The sequence below is a fragment of the Hevea brasiliensis genome, chromosome 10, assembly GCF_030052815.1.
Source record: "Hevea brasiliensis isolate MT/VB/25A 57/8 chromosome 10, ASM3005281v1, whole genome shotgun sequence".
NCBI classification, from domain to species: domain Eukaryota; kingdom Viridiplantae; phylum Streptophyta; class Magnoliopsida; order Malpighiales; family Euphorbiaceae; genus Hevea; species Hevea brasiliensis.
Genome location: NC_079502.1, coordinates 75,466,969 through 75,492,396, shown reverse-complemented (window position 1 = coordinate 75,492,396; position 25,428 = coordinate 75,466,969). Strand labels below are relative to the sequence as shown.

General features: G+C 32.5%; 2 protein-coding genes across 2 annotated transcripts; both read right to left on the bottom strand.

Moving 5' to 3' along the window:
• Window positions 1-9,111: 9,111 nt before the first annotated feature.
• On the bottom strand, window positions 9,112-10,012 carry LOC110660301 (RING-H2 finger protein ATL78). Its single transcript, XM_021818549.2, has one exon. The coding sequence runs from the start codon at window positions 9,964-9,966 to the stop codon at window positions 9,289-9,291; it is 678 nt and encodes a 225-aa protein (XP_021674241.1). The 5' UTR covers window positions 9,967-10,012; the 3' UTR covers window positions 9,112-9,288.
• Window positions 10,013-18,973: 8,961 nt separating this feature from the next.
• Window positions 18,974-20,731, bottom strand: LOC131169370 (uncharacterized). Its single transcript, XM_058128589.1, has one exon. It carries the CDS (start codon window positions 20,729-20,731, stop codon window positions 18,974-18,976), a length of 1,758 nt encoding a protein of 585 aa, XP_057984572.1.
• Between the last annotated feature and the right edge of the window lie 4,697 nt (window positions 20,732-25,428).

Here is a 25,428-nt window from a genome sequence, read left to right as displayed (position 1 = left end):
TCTTAACTGTGCTAGTTGACAAACTTTCTTTCTTTCTTTCTTTACTATAACTTTTACTAGCATATAGGTCCACTCATCTAACTAGAGCTCTGATACCAACTTCGTAATGACCCAACTAGGGGCTATTACTGACATTAGGAAATGAGTCAATTTAAGGTTATTAAAACCCGTAGCAAACCTAAAAACCTGTTCAAACACATTCTCATTCCATAAAGGCTAAAATCCAAGCAATTAAAAACAATTACATTTTAGCATTTATCATAACATAAAATTCTTTATAGTAAAAATGGCTTAGAATTTGAACCTTTTCCATATTATAAAATTCCAAAGTGTAATCGTTTCATACATGTATTCATAATTAAAGAAAGTGTTTGTGGATTAAGGTAAACTTACATACATATCTTATATCTATGCCTTACATATTATAATCCTTTGCAACCAAACACAATATCTAACCATTTACAAATTACATGTCCAATCTACAACACAACATAGAAAAGAACTAGCTAACTCATGCTTCTTACTAATTCTTCTTGTAGGTAACTCTACTTCTGCAACCCTACACCTAGGGGTTACGAGAAAGGGTTAAGCTTGCGTAAGCTTAGTGAGTAACCCAATAAAAATATGTTTTTCATATCATTCATTTCATACATATGCAATGCATCACTCACATGAGTTTACACATTGTAATGAATTCATATAAGATAGACTTGTCAATAGTGATTTCTCAAACCAAAGTGCCCAGCTCATATGCTTCTCAGGACTTCCTCTTAATTACATAACATATCCAATATGCTCGACTCATAAAAAAGCTCTTCGGATCTTCTTATATCATAAATAGTGAGCCAGGGACTTATTATGCCTCTTCTAGTCTTACCACCTTATATCATGCATGATCATAACATATGTCATATTGTATCCATAACATGAGGAAATCAATGGGCCATCCAACACCTATCGAGCATCAATAATAATTATGCAATAATGAAACATATTCATGTTCTAGATATATACACCTTAATAAATAATAAAATGATGCATGTGAATGATTATAAGCTCAAATAAAATATTTTCATTCATTAGGGTTAGTGTTACTCATCTTTTGAAGCCTATCAAACCCAGACATGAATGGTTCTTATCCTCTTAACCTTGGCCTTTTGGGTCCCCTAAATTCGATCCTATAAAGGTCAGACCTTAATGAGTTATCCAAAACTCTAAAACTCCATACATACAATAAAAAAAAATGATTTTAGATCTTTTTAGGTCATAAAAATAAGTTTTGGAGCCTTAGAACAAAAAGGGAAATGAGGCTGACAGAACCAACTTTGGCTACCAATGTAAGGAACTTTAGCTGCTAAACTCTCAAATAGTAAATGCTCTTTTTGGGCAGTAGTGATTGCAGCTGTTGAAGTAGGGAGCTTTGACTGCTGAAACCTTGAGCTTCTTTACTCTAGCTATCGAAGTACTAAACTAAAAAAACTCTCGAGAAGCATCAGCTGCTCCGACTCCCAAAATAATAATTTTCGACAGTCGAATCTGGGAATTTCCATTATTCCCAATTCAAATTCTGCTGAATTCCACTAGCTAAAAACTCACACAAATTGCACTTCTTATGCTCCAAAACGTTAAAGGATCAACCCAACTCATAGCCATCACATGCAATAATTATAAAACATCTAAGGATGCTACATGCATCCATCAAACAACCAATAATCCAGATTTCCTCGATTCATCCCAAAAAACCATAAGGGAGAAACTACAACCTTTTAGCTCATTCAAGTTTAAAACAACTCAAAACCAACTTAGTCATGTTTATACGCATTTTAAACTCATACCAGAACCCAATAACCAAACATGCATTTAAAGACTCTGTAAAACCATCAACATGCAAATCTCTCAAAACTTCAAAATTGATTCGAAATGCTAAAACAAACTCTTTCTTACATGCAATCCAAACTACTTAAACTCATGTAACCATACTAAAAATCATTTTGAAGATTTAAGGAAATGAGAAAGCACCTTTCTCCTTTGAATTTGAGAGGAATGGAGTTGGTAGAGAAAATTTCAAATAATTCTTGAACCTTGAGTTTCCTAAAGAAAATCCAACCATCCAAGCATACAAATCGCCAAGAAAAACTAAAACCAAACCTTTTGCATGTAACAATTACAAGGAGAGAGAGAGAGAGAGAGAGAGAGAGAGAGAGAGAGAGAGAGAGAGAGAAAGAGAGAGAGAACTAGTTTTCTTTCAATTTTGAATTAAAATGGACTATTTATACCCTACTGTCGAGGGGTCTTTCGACTGCTAGAGTCCATATTGTCCAATAGGACATCTCAATAGTAAAAAGGGGACTTTGGCTGTTGAAAGTCCAACTTCTAACTGTCGAAGTTCATTTTGGCCAAAAGCACTTCTTAAACTTTTTACTTAACAAAAACAAGCAAAAATATACTCATTCATATTGACTCTTTAAAATAACATTTGTATACACATATAAGTTTATCACTATTTCCATCATCCGTGAAACCTTTAGTTTCACAAGAATTTCCCATTAATAATGGGAACTCTGACATCGAAAATGGTAGGTGTTACATATGTGTTTTAGGATAATGTATTATTGGTAAGGGCTTTAGCAATATATATATATATATATATATATATATATACACATATATGTCATGAGAAAAGGAATTTTATTAATAAGAAAGGTGTTGAACATTAAAGAAAGGCATAAAAAGAAAAAAACCAAGGTATAAACCCACGTTAAACCCATGGGCCAAGCTAACAAGAAAAAAGAAAACTCCCCAAAGAGAGCCAAAAGAAGCAAAAATAAAAATAGACCACAATGAGAGCATAGCCCGCAAAGGAGAAACAAGCAACATTGCCACACCAAAACATAAAGGAATCACACCACACATCTAGATGGAAGTGTAGAGCTAAGAAAAACTAAAATTAAAATACTGGAATAAAGAGAGCACATACAACACTGCTAAGCCCAAGAAATGGAATGAGAAGATACTTCTAAGCTTGATAAACTTTCACCTAAATTGAAATTATTAAACAAAACCAAGCATAAAACTGCTCCCCATTGCTAGATTGCAATAAGGAAACAAACCCAAAATAGCACTAGAAAATCAAGTAAAAATTCAAGTAAGCTCTAAGTATTTGTTGATTTGATTAATAAGATAGCTAATTGCCTCTTCATTAGTGTATGAAAATGATAGATTGAGTTGCTTCCCAAGCTTTAAAGTGTTCGAGGCTTCCTTGTTGACATTAAAAGTAACACTTTGAAGATTTTCTGATGCCATTGCCTTCTTGTGATGGGTGTTCATTCGATGACTATCGTTATCATCAGGATGAAAGGAGTTGTTAGCTGATTGAATATTAGAAACATCTATCTTTATAGTTGGATGTATCTTGGATTTTCTTTCCCTTTTCCCACCACATTGATCTTTGGTGAGCATTAAAAATTTCATAAAGCATTTTTCTTTTCCTCCTCTATTTAAGGTTTTGCTTTTGGGTCTAGGCAAGAGAAAGATTAGCCTCAACAACTTCTTAATGTGAAGCATCATAGACAAGAGAGGAAATGCACATGACACCTAAGCTTTCATGTACCTTGAAATTCAAGGATGGATGCAACAATAAAGAGTTATTTTGATAAATCATGGAAATTTCAAAATCTAGAAGGTTATTTTGAGCACATGCAAGCTGCGTTTTGGTTCCTTGAGAATTCACACTCTTAGCCGCTATTTGGGGAGATGGAGCAATCGAACCATAGTTGTTTTCTTACCCTAAAGCTTCTAGGACATTATCATGCACCTGCACATAATCTTTGCTCCCTTGGAAACAACATGGAGAGCTGGCAAAAGGTGAGGTGCCCACTGGTGACACATTAGTTAAAGATGCCACGTCATCATCAACCTGATTCTCCATTCCTCTAACCAAGTTTTTTTGGAGGAGAGTTCTGAGGATAATAAGCTAGTGGCGAATAAAATCCCAAGTAAGGCTTTTCAACTACAACAATATTGAATCTAAGTCCATATCTACTATACTAGTCTTATTATGGCTTTTAAAGACTATGTTGTTATTAACACATGAGCATAATCCAATTTATATTTATTTTTGGTGGAGCTCTCCAAATCAATATATTACTCGCAAAAACTTGCAACCCATAAAAAAAGTCAATAGTCTAAGCATAAAGAGGTATGTTGTATATTCACAACCATACTATTCAATTCACAGAGGTGAGGTTAAGTTGTTAAGGAATTACTTTTTCAAGCCATTGCTATGGCCATATTCTTTCTTCTAAATAACCATTCATTAATTCTTTGCTATCAAAAGTCAATAATACCATATCACCTCCCAACGAAACTATTCTTAATGAGAGGATACCTTATGAGGAAAAATAAGTTTACAGATTTTGAAAAGTGAGGACATTATGAACTTTAGCAATCATTGATTGATCCAATCATTCCAAGTATTCATTTGCACTATTTTCAAAAGCATTATAGCATCCACTTACCATGTGAGATTCATGCCAAGTCCTTCTAGCACAAATATCTAGTCCAACATTTTCCAAAGGGGTACCTTTTAAACATGTAGTGGATGTGATGGGAGGGGCAGTAGAAACTTCCATAAATATGAGCTTCCTTTTTGGTTAAATGCCCTTAGCAATCCTCTTCCCCAATGAGTGAAAACTCTTGATGTTCCTCTTCCGAGCTACTCTGTTGTGGTAACAACATATAACCTGTAAGAGACAAGCCAAACATTGTTTATTCCGTTTTTGAGGTTATGGAGACTAGCATCACAAATGGTTTTAATGAATCAATATCTTCTACCTCTATGATTGAGTTTACTAGGGATGTCGATATCCACAATCTTATTAAACTTAGAGAAAGCATGTCTAAGTGAGCTGGCATTCTATCCCAAAAGGAAGTTATCAAAATAGGGAGATGGAAAAAAATGGTGGGATTTGAAGGAAGGCTAAGGATGTTTGCACGAGGACATTCTCAGTTCTCTAAGAAAAGTTAACGGTTAGTCAACTATGTTATGGAAATATATGTTATTTAATAATGAAGTTAGATATGTTAAAGAAGGATTGTTTGTCCTAAATAAACATATGTGATGAATTGGACTAAAGTAGAAGCGGATGAGAATGGTATATGTTTTGTGTGAAGAGTTGACCAGAGTGGCGCATGGCCCAACCATGTTACAAGAAAAGATGACATGGCCTTGCCATGCTTTAAGAGTGGGTGCAGATAAGATACTACACAACCCAGCCATGTAGAAGGCTAAAACTACATAACTTAGCCGTGTAGTTATTTGTGTAAAGATAAAGGGGGTGGATAAATGGGTTCAATAAGTTTAGTATTATCATATGATTAATATACAAGTGTAAAGTGTAGAGAAAACTATGCTCTATTTTCATAAATTATAGTGGATTGAAATGTGTTAAAGAAATCTTGGAATGTCTTTAGGAACTAGAGAAGTGTAGCATAAGCTAAATGAATAGTGTCCAAATTCTAAGAATTTTTTAAAGAGAGATTTAGAGAAAATAGTACATTAAAATGAGTAATGGAATTAGAATGATAATTAAAGGCTCGTATGGTAATCTAATACTTTAATTATTGTCAAAAGGAAGATGTGAAAATTTAAGACTGAAATGTCAAGTTGTAGACAGATTCATATAAGAAGAGGATTATAAGACTAGGTAGTGAATGCGAATTAATCTTATACCACGTATAAAAGTAGGTTGAATAGTGAAGATAGGATCTAAATGGAAAGTACGAGAAAAGATAGAGGTTAAAATAATTTAAAATGAGACTAATTGTGTGGACTTTACTAAATTGATATGGAATAGTGATTTTAAACTTGATTTCAAATATATATGTGTGTGTACATAGATTCTATGAAGATAAATATTAATAATACTTAAAAGTATGAAAGAAATGTAGAATGCTCCTAAACTACAAATTATAGAAATTTTAGAGCCATGTTAATGATGTCTTGGAGAAAGTAATTCATAATCTCTGGATTTTTCACACAAAATTTGGTTGATGTGCTTAATTTGACTATCTGTTGCAATAAAACGCTTTTTGGGCTTTTTCTAAGCCTACAACTTCCCTTTTTTCTGCGACTCAATTTAGGATAAAGCCCAAAATATCAATTAAGGGCCTAGTCTTTCTTTTGCTCTTCAATAATATGGTGACTTTGAAATGACATAGTGGTAAATCACCATCGAGAGATGGATTAAAGGGCTTTCATCAAACTCCTCTGAGGACTGAGGTGGATTGCAACGTTGTCTCTGTTTACTTGTATAAAATAATTTTTTATTTTCTATTTTTCATTTTCTGATAAAACTTCAATTTTCATTTTTTATGAAGAATAAGAGAAAACGTGAAATATGTGTTCACTTGCAACTAAAAAAATGGTTTTCTAATTCAAATAAATAAAAAATGGTTCATATATTCATAATTAAAGAATAATTCATTATAAGATATATTTAAAAACTTATTTTATTTTAAAAAGTTTTAATATGTTATTTATTTATTTTATAATAATATGATTTTTTTTGTTGTTGTAAATAAATACTTTTTTAAAATAATTATTCAATTTTAATTATAAAAAAGTTATAGCATAATTTTAGTAATAAAAATATCATTGTTTCCATTGAGAAAACTAGACTTTTGTTTAAAGGAAAACAATTGAAAAATAACTTAAGGTGCTTCTCGAATCTTTGTTAATAGGAAAACTGGAAAATTAGTTTTCCAAATCTCTATTTGTAAAATTCGCCTATGTAAAGACGAAATTTTGTTTTTCAGCTGTCCTAGAAAACTTTTCCACAAAACTACTTCAGTTTTCTACAAGTGAACAGGCCCTTATCTTCACCCTTTCCCTCTCCTTCCATGGTAGATTGTAAGGGTGTGCAGTTTTCGGTTTAAATTGAAAAATCGAACCGAACCGATTAATTCGGTTCAACCGGTTCAATCGGTTCGGTTTGATTTTAAAATTTAATCGATTCGGTTCGGTTTATAATTTTGATAATTTCGGATTAATCGGTTTGGTTCGGTTATTTTCATAAAAAATAAAAAAAACCGAACCGAACCGAAATTATTAATATATATAGGAAATAAAAAAATCGAACCAAATTGAATCGAACCGAATCGAAATCAAATAAAATCGAACCGAACCTTAAGATTTTTGAGTTTTGATTTCTAATTTTTTTTGTTTATATGTTTTTATTATTTAGATTTAATGTTAAAAATATGAAATTTTATAAATTTTGATTTAATCGGTTTAAAACCGAACCGAACAGATATTTATCGGTTCGATTCGATTCGATTTTCTCTTATCAATCGGTTCGGTTCGGTTTTTAAAATTTTTTATTTTTGATTTTCGGTTTTATAGGTTCGGTTCGGTTCGGAACCGAACCGACCGTTTGCACACCCCTAGTAGATTGTAACCATTTTATTATCATTGAACCAGATTCAACAAATGCAATTCCCTCGATTCAAAACAAAACAAATAGACGCTAGAGATTTTCGCGCATCATAAAAGAAATTGATGATTTCCTATCATCTTTTCAACAACTTTCCATCTTACACATTCCTAGGAGGGCAAATGTGGTAGCAGATGAGTTAGCAAAGCAAGCTGTTTCTAGATCAATAGAGTTCTTAGCAAGTTTGTAATTGAGAGTTCGTATACAAGCAACTGTAAGGGAACAGTAGCAGTTGTTGATTTAGAGCTTTAAGCCCCTCATTTGTTTGCTATTTGCTTTCTTCAGTTTGGCTTGGTTTGTTGTCATAGTTGGTTTCTTATTTTGGTTTGTAACTTATTGTTATTCTTTTTTCACTTAACATGCCACCTATTAACCTATGTCTAGATCGCTGGGGTCATGTTAAGTGTTTCCCGAATTTTATCTTTCCAATAAAATCTACTTGCTTATCAAAAAACAGTGTGCATGTAGTAGGATTTTAGTGTCGACATTCACCACTTATTGCAGTAATTTTCTGGAAACAATTGATGTGGACAACCTTCAAACTTGTAAGCGCAATGTCGCAGTCTAAACATACTCCAATACTAAGGCTTTACTGTGCACTCCAGTGGTCCGAATTCTGCAACTATAGCATTATCATCACAAGCATTTGCAAATCTTATTTTGGCCCTAAGATAGTGTGTTTAGTCAGCGGCCTCAATGAGACGCTTTCCTAGAGTAGTATCGTACAAAACCTTCCTTTTAGTCCGCATATTTTTTATATGAAAATTGATGGTGGATTCACTCTCAGATTCCATTGGTTTTATGCTTCATTGATTGGATGAGTTTATTGGTTTTAAATGAATTGCTATATTTTTCTATCTCATCGTGTAGCATTATACAATGAGGCCATTTTCCTTATTGTTAGATCAATCCTTGCTTGAAATGACAATAATAAAAGAATTTTTGCGGTAGTTGACTCTATTTCTCTAAATTATTTTGTGTTTTGATTACTATATATGGATGGAAGATGCTTTTGTAGTACTCCGACCCTTGACCCTAGCTCTAATGAGAATATAATTCTTTTTGCTAATGCTTTTATTATTATTATTATTTGTAAATCCTTACCTATACCAAAGTGTTTATACACCCAATTAATAAAAAATTATCACCACGTATCTATATGTGAGACCTACTATGATTTTATATTAGAACCTACCACAATTTTAACTAAAATGATATTTATTGATTAATTGGATTTTACACTCGAATGTAAGTAAAAATTGCTATGTAATAAAAATAATTGGACTAGCTTGTATAGAAAGCATGTGTAATATTTTTGAGTATGCAAGGAGAATTCTCTCTTTTCTTCGGTTTAAAAAGGGGGAAGTGGCTAAGTTGACATATGCATTTACCTCCGTACAAAGGCTGCGAGGGCAAATAAATAATAGAATTATGTTAATTGAGTTAGCCTACTGGCTGCCCCCATTTTAGACTAGCTGATTTTTCAGCAGTTTAACTTCTCAATACCCTTCGGTTAGCTACTTGTTCATCTGGATAGGAATACTACTTGGTGTAAGAAATTTAGTCTATTATTTTATAGAAATTGCAGAAAATTACAATTTTAGTAGACATTGAGGGCTGAAAAAAATTGAAATAAGTTACTTTTCAAACTTTTGTACAAATTTACATCTATGCTACAATTCTTGCAGTGGTAGCTGTTAACCTACAATAACAAAGGCCTTTCAGTGCCATCCTTCACATTGCAGGCTCAACTTAAGCTAAAACATTATAACATTGAAGAACAAAATAAATATGCTTAGCTAACTCCTCTATAAGTGCGTATCAAACCTTCAGGTTCTAGAGGGGCTATGTTCACAAAGCTTTCTTGTACTGGTGGAGTTTCTGATGAGGAAGCCTGCTGGCTACAACCAACAATCTTTTGGCATGTCTCAATCAGGCAATGCCTGCATGTAGGGCAGGATGAGTGTGAGCTGAGCCATTTGTCGATGCACCGGACATGGAATCCATGGTTGCACTTGGGCAGAAGGCGCACGCGTTCACCCGGTGTGAACTCGGACAGACATATTGCACACTCTGTGTCCAGTCCAGGCAGCTTCAAGTCGGTTGAATAGTTTACTGTAGGGAAAGTTTTTAATGCTTTTCGCTTGACTCCTGTATTGGCTAATCGAGTTGAGGAATCGCCAGTAGACTGGGAAGCTGCTAAACTGGAGCACCTTAATGCACACTTAATAATGGAATTCAATCCAAGTGAGCAAATCAGGGCGCACAAGAGAACTGAGAGTACCATAACAACATTTGCATCGAAAGTGTTATCGCCAGTGTAAACTTCTGACGGATCATGGCTGGTTGCAGGAGCTGGAGGAGCTGCTGCAGTTGGTGATTGGTAAACGTGGGTATGCAATAGCAATCTTCTTGAGTACAAGTCCCCCAGAAAATCTTGAAATAGTTGAGTGGTTGAAGCAGAAGTTGACATGCTTGGCGAGTTTAGAGAAATTGGGAAATTTAATTAAGGTGGGAGCTTCTTGGCAGTGATTAGTTATGGAGACTATATATAGGAAAAGGTAAAGGGTTGAATTTGCTCCTGGAGCTTTGATATAATATTTGCAATAATTACATTAAGAAAGCTATACAGTTGAGAATATTTTGGTAGTTTTGGCTCAGAACAAGGGGCTTATCTTTTAAAATTTTGCAGGTCTATAACCATATGGATTCTCCACTGAGCCTTGTTTAGTTTAATGGACTTTCTAATCAAAGTGGGTCCAACCCACTTTCTACAGTTCAGATAGTGCCATCTGGCAGTTGTTGCATTTGGTGAAATCATATCTTCAAATGCTATCATGGACCCAGCAGCTGAGGAAGGACTCATGAAGCTTCCTAATCTAAAGGTGACATGGAAAATATGTTTTTCAAGCTGATCCAAGTGGGCCTTTTTATGCTTGTCTATTGATAGATTTTCTAATTTTTTTTTTTATATTATTTTCCCCCATATACTAAAGGGATACACATTCCAAAATTTTTTGAGTGAGACTGGACAAAAATTTAATATTGGCTACAATTTGATATTGTTGAGTAAACTCAATTGAGCTGATGTGTGTGGTGACCCTCTGAATTCACTACTCTCATTCTATTAATTATAATTTCATTTCTGCATGTGCTGTCCTGTTTGCTGTTTTCTGGTCCTTTTTTTTCTGTTTATTTTCCACGTCTTTTTAGTGATGCAAATCGATCATAACACTAAACAGTTCTTTCAGTTCTCTTCGAAGAAGACAATTATATAAAGCTGCTAATTGATTAAGTGGATTGTGTTCCTGTTTTCTCTATGATTCCTTTTACTAACAATTTTGTGATTTTCTTCTCTCTTTTAGCAGAGATGATATGGGACATCTTCATGCTTGATTGCTCTTTTTTGCAATTTGATAATGAAACAGATAAATATTATTAATTTAAATAATCCTTTTTTTTGGAAGACATGGCACTTCCATCTGTAAGCCACAATCCCTCCACGTAAAGTAATAGTATTTTGCTGATGTGTATTGTTGCTTGTGATTATATAAACCCTCAATTTGTTATCTACAATGCTGTTTTAGATGATATAATCTCTGGTGCTGCCCATTAATTAAACATTGACAGCTATTACAAAGATACATAGATGATCCCCCTTATGATTCCTTGTTTGGTTGGTGTGCAAGCTGTGATCTTTTCCCATGCAAGTAGTTCGATTGCAATCTAACCAAGTGTGTTTAAATTAGCTTCTATTTGTGGCTCTAAATTAAAGCAATATTCTTAGCTAGATCTTCTACACAATCAGTGGCAATATCACATATATAAGCTGCCCAAGACAATCTACTGGGTGATGCTTTTCCATTTCTTTTATCTTTTATTTTTAATAGGAAGAGGAGGAGGAGAGAGAGAGCGGGAGACAGAGGCTTGGTGTAAGGAGTTGCTTTTATTTTTGTTTGTACAAGAAGTACCAATACTGGGATCCATATCTTCTTGGGGTTGGATTTCACAAAGTTATCATATCTTTGTGGGTCCATCGAGAGAAAGAGATCAACTTTGCTATTGTTGGAGCAATTAGTTATATGATCTCAGCCCTATGATTGCTTTCATGAAAATGGCACGTTGAAGAGTTGAGTGTGATGTGCTATACTGCTATTAAATAGCACTTGCAAGAATTAATTTACAAGGCTGTTTTCAAATTTGGGTTTGCTTAATTGTTTTACGTGTTAGAGGTAATCACAGGCAGAGGTCACGAGTACAACTCCTCAATATTTCTTGTATATATAAAACAAGATAAGTTAGGGAGAGTTGTTTGCTCTGCTCTTTAAATTTGAGAAATATTTCACAATGCTTTGATCAATGAATTTTGTTAATGGAGAGTTAGCAGATAAAAGCTTTTTGAGTGGATGCACACAAAATAACCAAGCCATTATCTTAAATTGGTTGAGATGGGCTATATTAATTTTTTTTTTACTCAACTATGTTAAACATTAAATTTGTATCAATATTTAAAACTTATAAATTATCTTGAATGAATGCATACTTAAAGAATATTTATAAAAAAAATAAAAATAAGGGAAGTGAGAAATTTTGGTAATTATTTTTTATTTTTTATTTTAAAAAATAAGATTTTTCAAGTATGACAGTTATAGTCTCTTCAGGTCCGAGGTCCAGGGTTATCGATTATATCCTTTATTTAATCTAATTCCATAAGAAATTATCTACTATCAAATTTGAGATGATACCCAATAAAACAAATCACTGAACAATTTGTCATCAACTTCTATTTCATTCCTAAGTAGAAATAATATTTAATTATTATATTGATGTGAATAATCAAATCTAAATGGACCATATCATTAGGTTGATTATCAAACTACCACAGTTGGTGGTGCAACCGTCCCATTAAATATGTTGGAAAGTGAGGAAAGAGATATTGATTGAAATAATGGACTAAGACACAGAAGATATAAAGGCTTAAAAAGATGCCAATCACTAGAAAGTTTTGAGGATAAAAGCCCTTTCTGATATGTTGTTATTATTATTATTATTATTATTATTATTATTATTATTATTATTATTATTATCATTATGCAGGCGTAAGTGCTGGGAGCCTAGGACAATTCAAATCGAATTGAAGCTGGCGGAAACAATGCCCAATAACTAGGTTCTCCTTTCTAGGAAAGTCACTCAGATCATGGATGAGTTACAAAGTTTTTAGGGGAAATTAAAAAACACTGCCTTTTGGTTATGATGGCATTTTTTTTTTAATAATTTGTGTTGATGTATATGAGATTATGAGCAACCAAAGAATTGCCAAAGTATTTAGATTAAATTTAGTACAATGGGGTTGGGTTTCAAGCCCACCTGCTCAGTTCCAGTCTTCATTGAATCATGATGTTCTCGTCTTTTCGTTGAAATGAAAAATACTCGCTTAAACAAATATATAATTAGAAATATATAAAAAAATTATATAAATATCACAAATATTTAAAACAAATAGGGATTGCTTCCGATAAAATTCCGAGAGAAAAAGTATTTTTTAGTGCTTTTTAGTGCTTATAATTTGAGTGTTTAAAAGTTAATTTAATTTAATATTTTATTATATTATCATCATTTAATTTTATAATTTTGCTAAATATTTTTAAATAAATTATTTACCTTAATTTTAATAAATTTAAATTTATTTTTATTAATTTTAATGAAACATTTATTTATAAAATATTTGTTTATTTAATTTAAAATTAAATTATACTGTAATATTATTGAAATATATTTTGATAATTTTATAATAAAATATTGAGTTAATATAATTTATCATTTGAGAAAATAATTTAGTAATTTTTTTAATTATTTTAATAATAAATATATTTATAAGTTATTTTTTAACACATGTGTCAATTGCATATTAAACACCTATAAATAATTTAATTAAACGTGTAACTGTTTAACTATTTAAAATTTTAAATACTTATAAAGTTCAAATTAACTTATAACTATTAATTAATTTTTATAATATAAGTTAAACATTATCTAATATAACCAATCCACATCGATTAACTAATATGATGATGAATATTTATAGAAATTGTAAAAACAAAAATGCTTTGTGGATCAACTTGATTCAGATCAAGAGGGATAGAATAATATTTTTCACATTTTAATTATATTATTACAAATTAATTAAGTAAATATTATTATCTAATGACATGAATACCTTTTGTGTGAGGAGAATAATGTTTGGAAATTAAAATTTGAAAGTCGAAGTTTATTTTGATAATAGAGCAATATTTAATAACTATAATTATTTCCAATGCGAGAACTTTATTTTTTTATTAATTCCAATTGCTATTAGTTTGAATTAAGATCTAATAGAACTCTTAATCTATTCATACTTGCTACATAAATATAATCTAAGAACGAAAATGCAGATTGTGCTTTTTATGCTAAACGTTTTTTTAATCTTTGAATACTGAGTTTATTTATGATGTCTTATTTTATTTTTGTTTAGAATTTTCAAGTTGCCGACACCTATGATTGTTTTCACCATATTGATTAAATGATTTTAAATATCAACGAAAATTAGTTACTATTACCTACCCATGCCTGTCGTACTTTCACTACAAGAAATTAAAAAAATAGCGACAAAAATTACCGACTACATTTACTTCTATTTCGTAGGTAATTAACATTACCAACGAATTACCGACGAAATTTTTTTCGTCCACAAATTTATGCGTAGGTGATTTTTACCGACGAAATAGAATTCGTAGCTAATTTTACCGACGACAAGGCGTTCGTAGGTAATTATGCCGACAAAAATTTTGTAGCGAAATTGAGATTTTTTCGTAGGTAATTTCGTGGAGGTTGTAGGCTTAAAAATGAATTACCGACTATTTTACCGACGAAAGTTTTTGTCCCCAATTACCGACAAAAGAAATATGGTAGGTAAAATGAATTTAGAAATCTAAGAATTACCAACCAATTTTTTGGTCGGTAATAATTTTTAAAAAATTTTACCTACCATTTTATTTCGTAGGTAAATTTTTTAATATTTTTTAAAAATATTTACCTACTACTTTATTTCGTTGGTAAGTTTTTAATATTTTTTTAAAAATATTTGCCTACCAAATAGTTTTCGTAGGTAATTTTTTTTTAATAATTTTAATAATTTTAATAATTTTTAGCTACCACATTGTTTCGTCGGTAAAATTTTTTAAAACTAATTTTGCGCATTAAATTTTAATTATTAATGGCTTAAAAAATTTTAATTATTAATGGCTTAAAAAATTTTAATTATTAATGGCTTAAAAATAAATAATGCATAACAAATGCAAATAATAATAATAATAATAATAATAAAATCCAATAATAATATTAATAATAATACTCCATACATGTTATAAAATAAACATAAACTAAACAATAATATAAAAATATTAAAGTTTAATAAGTTAAAGTTAAGATACAAAACCATCAATCCTGATCTGGTGGAGGTGGAGGTGAAGTTGGAGGTAGAGGTAATGGTAAGCCTCTGACTAATCTCATCATCTCCTCCATCATTGTTTTTCTCATGTCTTCCAAACGTGTCTCAAATTGCTCTGTAATAGCTTGTTTCTCTGCTTGCCTCTGTTGCCTCTCTTCTTCAAGTTGCTTCTTCAAATGTTCTACTTCTTGTTGTAAAACAGCAGATTGAGGATCATGTGATGAGGACCCCCTAGAAGAAGATGCTCGATGTGAATGGTAAATGACAGATGATTGTGATCCAAGCCCATACACCATCCGTCTCTTCTGGCCAGCCTCAACAACATCCAAATAAATTTGATTCTCATCGATGGTGTCAGATGTAGTTTGTTGGAGCTCTTCCCTTCTAGCCACTATCGCTTCCTGTATGTAAAAAATAGAAAAATTTGTATTAATTTATAATATGATATAATAGAAAAATTAATTTATTTGAAATAAATAATTAAGCACCTACATTTATTTGCCTCGACTTTTCATCCACAAATTTTTCTTTGTCATGATTGCGAGTATGAGTTTGAACAAACAACTCATACCAGTTGGGCCTTCGACCCAAATCTTTCTCCTGTAACATATAAATAAATAGTTATCAGAAATAAACTATAATAAATCTAAACAATTTATTTTGAAAAAAAATGGACAGAGTTTCCCCTATATTTTTGACATTTTGTCCTGTCAGAAATCAACAAATATATAATAACTCAATCTCAGAACAATCCAAATAATTATTGAATGACAATTCCATCAACAATAATCATATTTGCTTATTATATAATAATTAATGAACTAAATATGTATATAGGAAAATAAATTTAAATTTAGATGAAAATTAAATATATAATATCTAATTATGAAAAGCTCACCATTCTATCTGACCATTCTTGAAATGATATAGATCCACCTGTGTGGGTGGATGGCCCTAGGCCATCTACAGCACCACGACGGTTTCTCGAATTAGTCTCAGATCGTCGAATGACAGAAGGGTCCTCCCAATGCTGCTCAAATCGAGCCCATGCTTCTTCACTAACATATTGGGGCTTTTTTCTCTTTGCCTTGAAATCAGATATCATGTCCTTGTACCTTTCAGCAGCCTTTGCTTGCCAACAAACCTTTACCCCTAGTTCCTCAGCAGTAGTCCAGTAATATTTTTTCTACGATATAAAATAATACAAATTTTTAATGATTTCTATATTTCAAAATATGGAAAATAATAAAAAAAAAAACTTAAATAGATGTTACCTTGAATTCCTCCCAGTAAAAGTCCTTGGTTTCTTTTGGAACAGTCTTCCACATGACACCTGCAGGGTGTATCCGCTGCATGAAGGAGTTCATGATCACTCGAGCTGCTGCAGATCCGATAGAAAACCTAGACATGAAAATAAGGTATAGGAAGTTAACACATGTATCAATTTCATTTATAAACCAAGTAGAATTTAGTTATTTAACTCACTTGTTTCCTTCTCGAACTCTAAGGCGGATTCGCCCTGCTGAATCAATCTCCAATTCTGGTTCAGGATGAGAACCTTGTGAACTATCAGGTAAAGTCTCTTGGCCATCTATAGGTGTATCCTCTTGGCCAACCACATGTGTGTCAGCTTGGACTGACTGTTGTGAATGAGGTGTCAAAGGCTCACCTTCCTCACTAGTAAATGGTGTTTGGGAAACAGCAATAGTATGTCTACCCCGCACCATATCTGTATAATGCATAAACATGAGAAGAAATGTTAATTTGAAAGAAAAAAAAAAAAACTCTTTTCCATCGAAAATCAGGTAGAGTGTCCCCTCAAATTTGAATTTCCTCAAATTTCAACAACACAACCTGCAATAAAAAAGCATTGCCATATTGGCCTTCACAACTATTATATGCATCTCCTTTATACAAATTCACTGTTCATAGAAAATAAAATAATAACATAATTAAGAATGCTACAATATACAAATTAGTTAATCAAAATGCATTGCCAAAATAGTATGACAAATATTAACTATATCAATAATTTATATATATATTACAATAGAATTTATTCACTATCACTATCATCATCATTTACATGAATTTCATCTTCATCTTCTTCTTCACTTTCTGATGATGAAAATAAAACTTCTTCGTCTGTTTGTTCCTCTTCTTCAACAGATGCAAGCTCTAGTGGTTCACCACTTGGATCATCTAAGGGTCCAATCTGTTCATCTGCAACTTCTGTATCAATTTGTATCACTTGTACTGCCTCATTTTGGAATGCTTGGTCAACTATTGGCTCTGTTACATTTATTTGAGGCATGACGACCATGGCCCTAGGCTTCACTTTACACACTGCATACCAGTCAGCCTTGTCTCGTCTCAAACTCGGATAAGGGATGTAAGCCACTTGTTCTGCTTGTGAAGCAAGTATGAATGGTTCATATTTATTCAATCTTTTTCTGTGATTGATGTCCACCAAGTTATAGTGTTTGTGGACCTTAATACCCACATTTGGAGTTATATCAAACCATTCACAATTGAAGAGAACAACTCTCTTTATTGGTAATGCAGGGTACTCTAGTTGAATTACCTCTTTCAAGAGACCGTAGTAATCATTAGTGGTGTCACCATATGTTGATCCCCTAATGCAAACTCCACTATTCATCGTGGATCGATTGACGCCATGATTGATTGTGTGAAATCTATATCCATTTATGAAATACACAGGATATGATATCACACTTTTCAATGGTCCCTCTGCTAAATTCTTAATGAATTTATTGTCAATGTTTGCACTCCTTGCCTGATAAGTTGAAGAGAATTTAAAACCTTGTTGTCATAAATAATGTTACTAATTATATTTAAACGATTGAATGGTTTATATAAATCTAGACTTACATGAGATTTGAACCAATCTGAAAATCTTTGTTCTATTAATTCATTAACTTCTGCATCACTGATATTATGTGACGTGCATTGCGATTCGATGCGGAACATCCTACACATAAATATATTAGGTGATTATCAGTGGAAAAGGCAAATTCACAAATGACTTTCAAGATATTTAACTTATATGCTAGGGTTTTTATAAACTTACTTCAAATATATGTCAATTTTAGGGCAATTTAGAAGGACATATATATGGGCAGCCTTATATTCATCATCTCCTAACCATCTTGTTTTAGCTCTGCCATATGGTCGACCAGGATACTTGAATATTGATAAATTTTCTTCTATTTCATCATTGTCCCCACCATCATCATTACGGGGAACTTGTCGATCTCGCGTTTTGACATGAGACTCAAAATAATGCGCACAAAAATTGGATGCCTCTTCAACTAAGTATGCATTACATATTGAACCTTCTACTTTTGCTTTGTTCTTTACATTTTTCTTCAGGTGTCCCAAAAATCTGAGAATATAAAACACCATATTCAAATGAGTTAGGGAAAGTTTATGATGAATTTTATAACATAAAAAGAAAAAAAAACGATTCTCTATTACCTCTCAAAAGGATACATCCATCGATATTGTACTGGTCCTGCAATTTTTGCCTCATACGGCAGATGAATGGGAATATGTTCCATTGAGTCAAAGAATGCAGGAGGAAATATACGCTCTAACTTGCAAATAATAATAGGAATTTCTGCTTCCAGACGTTCCATATCTTGCACCTTAATATTTGTAGCAGTAAGATTTTTGAAAAACAAGCTCAACTCAGTCAATGCTTGCCAAACTGTATTTGGAAGGAACTCACGAAATGCAATTGGTAATAATCTCTGCATAAACACATGACAATCGTGGCTCTTCATACCAAAAAGCTTGTACTTCTGCATGTTAACACACCTTCCCATGTTGGACACATAGCCGTCTGGAAACTTAAGTCTTTTCACCCATTCACATAATTTCTACTTTTGCTGTTTATCAAGAGTATAGCAAGCCTTAGGGTATTTACCTGTTCGCACATCCTTCTCTAACTCTTTTCTACGACATAAATGTGTCATATCTTCTCTTGCTTTTGCATTATCCTTTGTTTCTCAAAGATATTTTTCTCGATGTGCATGACATCTAAGTTATGTCGAATGAGATTGGAAGACCAATATGGTAAATCCCAAAATATGCTCCTTTTTCGCCAACCAGTGTTTCTGGCTATGGCAGCATTGATGGCTTCACCATCACTATCTGTTACCCTCCTAAGTCCTAAATCCTCTATCTGCAAAAAAGTGTCTTCACTGCTTAGAATTGGAGGAGACTCATTTGTGCATGCTTTTCCTTTAAGGAAATTTACTCTGTTTCGTCTAAATGGATGGTTTTGTGGAAGAAACTTACGGTGATTATCAAACCAACTAATTTTCCCCCCGTGACTCAATGAAAATGCATCTGAATAATCCACACAATATGGACATGCTAATCTCCCAGCAGTGCTCCACCCGGACAACATCGAATAAGCAGGGAAATCACTAATTGTCCACATAAGAGCAGCATACATTTGGAAATTTTGCTTTTTAGATGCATCATATGTTTGCACCCCCACATGCCATAATTGAGTTAATTCAACAATTAATGGTTGCAAATAGACATCTAATCGATGCTTGGGATTCTGTGGCCCAGGTACTATTATCGATAAAAATAAATATGGCTCCTTCATACACATACCGGGTGGTAAGTTATATGGGGTAATTATTACTGGCCAACACGAGTATTGCTGTCCTGATTGTCCAAATGGTTGAAATCCATCAGTACACAATCCCAGCCTGACATTCCGAATTTCAGCTGCAAACATTGGGTGGGTGCGATTAAAGTGCTTCCATGCCTCAGAATCAGACGGATGACACATGACATCATTTTCCATGTTATGCTCAGCATGCCACCGCATTTTTGCAGCTGTTGCCTCAGAAGCATAGAGTCTCTGAAGCCTTGGTGTCAAAGGAAAATAATACATCCTCTTCCATGCTACATTTGTCTTACTTGATCCCCTTCGAGGCTTGTATCTTGGCAGCCCACAAAATTTGCATTCAGTTAAAATATTATCATTTCCCCAATATATCATGCAACCAAGCTTGCAACAGTCAATTTTTTCCACAGGTAGACCCAATCCCCGTATAAGCTTCTTCGTCTTGTAAAAACTATCAACAAACTTATTTTCATCTGGTAAAACTTCCCTCACAAAATTCACAATCTGGTCATAGCATTTCTCGGACAAGTGATTTTCTGACTTAATATGCAACATTCGAGCTACGACAGATAATTGTGAATGCCTCTCACAACCAGGCCACAATTCCTCTTCAGTTGCTTTTAGCATATCATAAAATTTTTTCGATTCTGGATTTGGCAGTTCTTCCATATTATCAACTTCATTATCTAGTGAAGGAACATCCGCCATAGCATTTTGAAAATGGGGACCAGCAACATCAAATACCATATTACGGTATGGGTTAGTGTCACCATGGAAATGTTCTTGCCTTGGAACATGGACCTCAATGGCATACGTTGAAGAACACAACGATTCACCATGTGCAGTCCATTTTAGATAGTTAGGTCTAAACCCCTTACTAACAAGATGAAATTTGACATCATCCGCAAGTAGGTACTTTCGATTTATGCACTTTGCACACGGACATCTTATTTTACTCCCGTCCATAAATTCTGGCTTACTACAAGCAAAATTGATAAATGCTTCCAACCCACTAAGAAACTCTGGATTCAATAGTCCATTTGGAAGCTTCCTAGCATACATCCAACTCCTGGAGGTATCCATGTTCTAAAAAAAATATTTAAACAAGTTATAATGCAAACATTTATTTTAAATTTATTCCATGCAATCAAAGCAACAAATTCATGCCATGCTCAAACTACAAAAGAAAGAACACATAACATGAAAGGAAACATCTCAAGTATTCTTAAATGTGACACTCTTAAAAGAAACATTAGGAGAATTTCACAATAAGTAATTGAAAAAAAAAAAAAAAAGAAAAACATTAAGTAATTTGTCCATTTATTACTAAATTAAAAATTAATTATTATATAAATATAATAATTAAAATTGGAAATGTGTACATATATAAAAATTCACGGTAAGTAATTGCCAATACCAACAAAACCAATTTCATCACGTAATGGTTGAATGTAATTGAATGTAATCTGTGGATGCTTGAAAAAAGAGACCCTTTCTTGAATCAAGATACTTCGTTGTCTGTTTTCTTTCCTGGGTTCAAGTTTTCCCTTCGGCTTCCAGCCCACTGATATGAAAGTTCAAACAATTGAGCTAAACACTTAATCATTGATTATTCACTTATAAATATAATAAATTATATTAATTCAGTTTTTCTATTGATATAAATAAAAAAAAACTTTTTTTTAAAAATTTATATAGCTAATATATTGCTTTAATTTGTAGTTTATGTTCAATTCTATCTGCACCTGTAAGAAGGTTGTAAACGAACATGGAATTACGCAACTGGACTCTTATTAATCACATGCATTTGTACTTTCATATACACGAATAAATAAGACAATACTATTAGGTCAGGCTCCATGTGGGTATAAAAAGGCAGAGGATTTACTGTTTTTTATTCGTGTTAACATTTATAAGATTTATGGAATTCAAAAAGTTAATTCAACCTCTTGGTAATATGCAGTTCAAAACCTCTTGATAATACGGGCCTAGCTATCGATTAATCTTTTGATGGAAATAACAACACATAATTCTAAGAGTTTTCATGTTAAACTTGATTCAGATTTGAGTAACATAAGAGTAAATGACCTGCTAAAAAACTGTCAATTATTATCAGAGCATATTAAAAAAGGAGATTGTTAATTATATTGGGCCAGCAACCAACCTTTTGACTCTGTTAAGGTTAGTAACTTAATAAAAAGCTGTCAACATAAGCCACATTAGAAGTTTGTTTAGTGAGCATAAATCAAATTACGGTAGTAGTAGTAGCTAATAGGCATTCACCAAATCTGAAAATAAGTTAAAGAAAATTGAATGCATAGTAAATAAAAAAAATAGGTCTGCAGCAAGATAAACTCACCTTAGTTTGCAGAAAATAAGTCTACAGCGAATGAGCTGCTCGAGAACAAGTCAAATCTGCCAATAACGATTCTGCTGAGAACGATTCTGCCAAATTTGCTAAGAATGAGTTAGATCTGCTGAGAATGATTCTGTGTTGAGATTAATGAAACCAAAGAAGAAGCAATCGAAGAAACGCTGAATAGGAATGAGGTGAAGTTCACATCCGAAGAGAAATGGCCAAAGAGAAGCGGTCGAAGAGAGGACTGTCGACTGCGTACTCTCATTGCCAAAATCAAATCCAACCACACTCATTTTATATAAAATTTACCAATTTATGGGATAAATTGGTGTAGTCGTTACAAAATTATATTCTAACCTACATGAAACAATTTATAAATCAAATGCACTACACAGTATATAAACCAATAAGAGAAAACATGTTCACCATAAATTAGCATTTACTGCATTGATCAACTTAATCCATCCACATGAGTAATCATACAACCAAATGGAAAATGATATAAAATCACTCTGAATCCTAGAATAATACCCAACAAGTGCACAATCAAGCTTTCAAGACTCATTAATACTTTTGCAGTTAATCAAAATCACTGAGTTTCAGGGAGAACAATAAAACCATCCACAGATCATTACATGCAATGTTCATCTCTATCCTTTTTTTTTTTTTTTTTGAAAAGAAGGGGTTGGGGGCATTGGTTAAGCTTTCCAACTCAAATTTGTCTTTACTCTTGAAACTTGAGTAGTCAAAGTAAAAAAATTAATGGTTGAAAATGTCCTCATGCCTTCTGAAAATTCAGCAAATAATATACAGCAAAAAATATTATCAATAATAAAAGAATCAATTCACTCCACAGGCAGAACTTTGAAAGCAACATGAAATAATCAACATAATCATTTTTGGTGGGCGAGCTAGAACTTACCATTTTCCCAGAGGCAAAAATCAATGCAGTAGTTTTTGGTTCCCTAATTCTCATAATGACAGCAGCAAAACGCTGCATGGACATTAGGAAAGCTTAATAATCAATTCCCAACAAGGCACAAAATAACATACTTATCTTTGGCGCTTATAATAAAGCGCCACATACCTTTGGGTTATATTCTGCATTACGTGCTTGCAATGCAATTTGCTTAAGATCCAGCTTACAATCTAAGTTCACTGTTGATACAATGTTCCTAGAGGCACAATGCACAAAATAGAAAAGGGTGGTTAGATTTCACAATTTAGCAAAGAAGCTTCAATATTGAAATACCTTATATTTTAACAACAGAAAAGCAGGATATAAAATAATTACAATAACAACAACGCTGATGAAGATAACAAATGACAAAAAGAATAAAAAGTCGTGGTAAAAATTAGCAATTGAACACCAAATTTAAATACAGTCAAGACATATAACCATTCTAAACATTTATCTACTCCAAGAGTAACCATGTCGAAGCCAAAGACACATACTGCAAACCAACTTACACATCCTCTTTTTTTATGACTAACAAAAGATCATAAGAATGATAATCATCTTATTTGTCAGCATAAAACCATGCACATTCAACAAGGCATCAAACCCACAGCATCCATTTTATCAATCATGACTTGATAATTTTTAGCAAAGAAGAAATCAAGATCAATCTTACACTGAAATTTGCCTCAAACGGATACCCAAAGGCCACAAAGCATTTTAGTCCACAAGAAGTTTTCTAACATAAGAAATCTAATGAAGCAGACATCATAACTAAAGTTCTTCTTGTTAACGGCAAACAATTAAGTGCACGAACTCGCCCAAAGAAACCATAAAGCACGTCTACTTTGATATGCATAACTCAAGTCATATTGCCTTGATTTTTTTATTGCAGTTGGTAAGACAACAATTTCATGAACGTCTACTTAGGTAAGACAACAATTTTAAAACCAATCAATAAATTTTAAAACCAAAATACCTCAAATCCACAAGAAGCTCTGATCATTAAATCTAAGCAGCGAATTACCCACAAAAAAAAAGTTCAACAACAACTGTCAACTGCACCTGAAAAGCTGAATCTATCTAGAAATACAATAAACGATCAGAAATAAAAAATCGCCATTAAAAAGCTAAATCTCAAAAGAAAAAAAATGACAGATCTACAACTTAGGGGGAAAGAATAGATTTTTTATTTAGGTGAGGAAGAGCTGTTTTGTACCTAGAAACAAAGGAATAGAGAAGAAAAGGAGATGGCCTTCCGGTTCTAGAAATCCCCTTCGTTGCGAAACCAACGTTGGAGGTGGCTAGGGCTAACAAATGAAAGGCAGTTGTGTTCTAAGACTTCAAAGGTTGTGTTCTAAGACTTCGAAACTACGTAGTTTTGTAATTGTTTAGCCATGTTAAAAAATTAATTTTCTTATTTCCTCTGTTACCTACGAAATGACTTTTAGTCGGTAATTACCAACGACTTAAATTTTGTAGGTAATTTTTTTATTTTAAAATTTTATTTTTTTATTTCATTTTTAAATTTAGCTACGAAATAGGTTGTAGTCGGTAATTACCAACTACTCAATTTAGTAGGTAATTGTTTTGCCATGTTAATTTTTTTTTCTTCTTTAAATTTACCTACGAACTATTTTTTAGTTGGTAATTACCAACAACTAATACTTTGTAGGTAATGTTTTTATTTTAAATTTTTAATTTTTTTATTTCCATTTTAAATTTAGCTACGAAATACAGTATAGTCGGTAATTACCAACTACTCATTTTGGTAGGTAAGTTTTTTGTCATGTTAAAATTTTATTTTTTTTGTTTCCTCCTTAAAGTTAGCTACGAAACAGCTTTTAGTCGGTAATCACCAACGAAATTTATCGTCGGTATATTTATTTTTTGGTCGCTAATTTTGCTGCATTAATTTAGCTCAACATCTACCTACAAATTTAGTCATCGGTAAAGTTTCCATCGGTAATTTGTTGGTAATTGCGTCGGTAGTAATTAGTTTACATTTTAATTCTTTTGACCTTTTTTTTTTGTCGGTAAATAGTCGGTAATTAGTCGGTAATTACCAACGAAATTTATTTGCCGGTAATTTTTGTAGCAATTTTTTAATTTTCTTGTAGTAAATTACCTACGAAAAGCTTTTCGTTGGTAATTACCGACGAAAAATTTTTCGTAGGTATTTTTTTTAGTTTTTAAGAATTTTGTTCTCTATTTTGTCTTAATATTACCTACGAAAAACTTTTCGTTGGTAATTACCGACGACAAGTTTTTCGTAGGTATTTTTTAAAAAAAATTTATTTTCTATTTTCTCCTTAATATTACCTACGAAAACCGTTTCGTTGGTAATTACCGACGAAAAAAATTCGTCGCTAAAATTTTTCCAAGCTTTTTAGATTTTTTCTTCTCTATTTTCTCCTTAATATTACCTACGAAAAAAATTTCGTTGGTAATTACCGACAAATA

Coding starts and splice junctions, on each gene's coding strand:
- LOC110660301 (XM_021818549.2), bottom strand. CDS start 9,966: ATGTCAACTTCTGCTTCAACCACTCAACTATTTCAAGATTTTCTGGGG.
- LOC131169370 (XM_058128589.1), bottom strand. CDS start 20,731: ATGGATACCTCCAGGAGTTGGATGTATGCTAGGAAGCTTCCAAATGGA.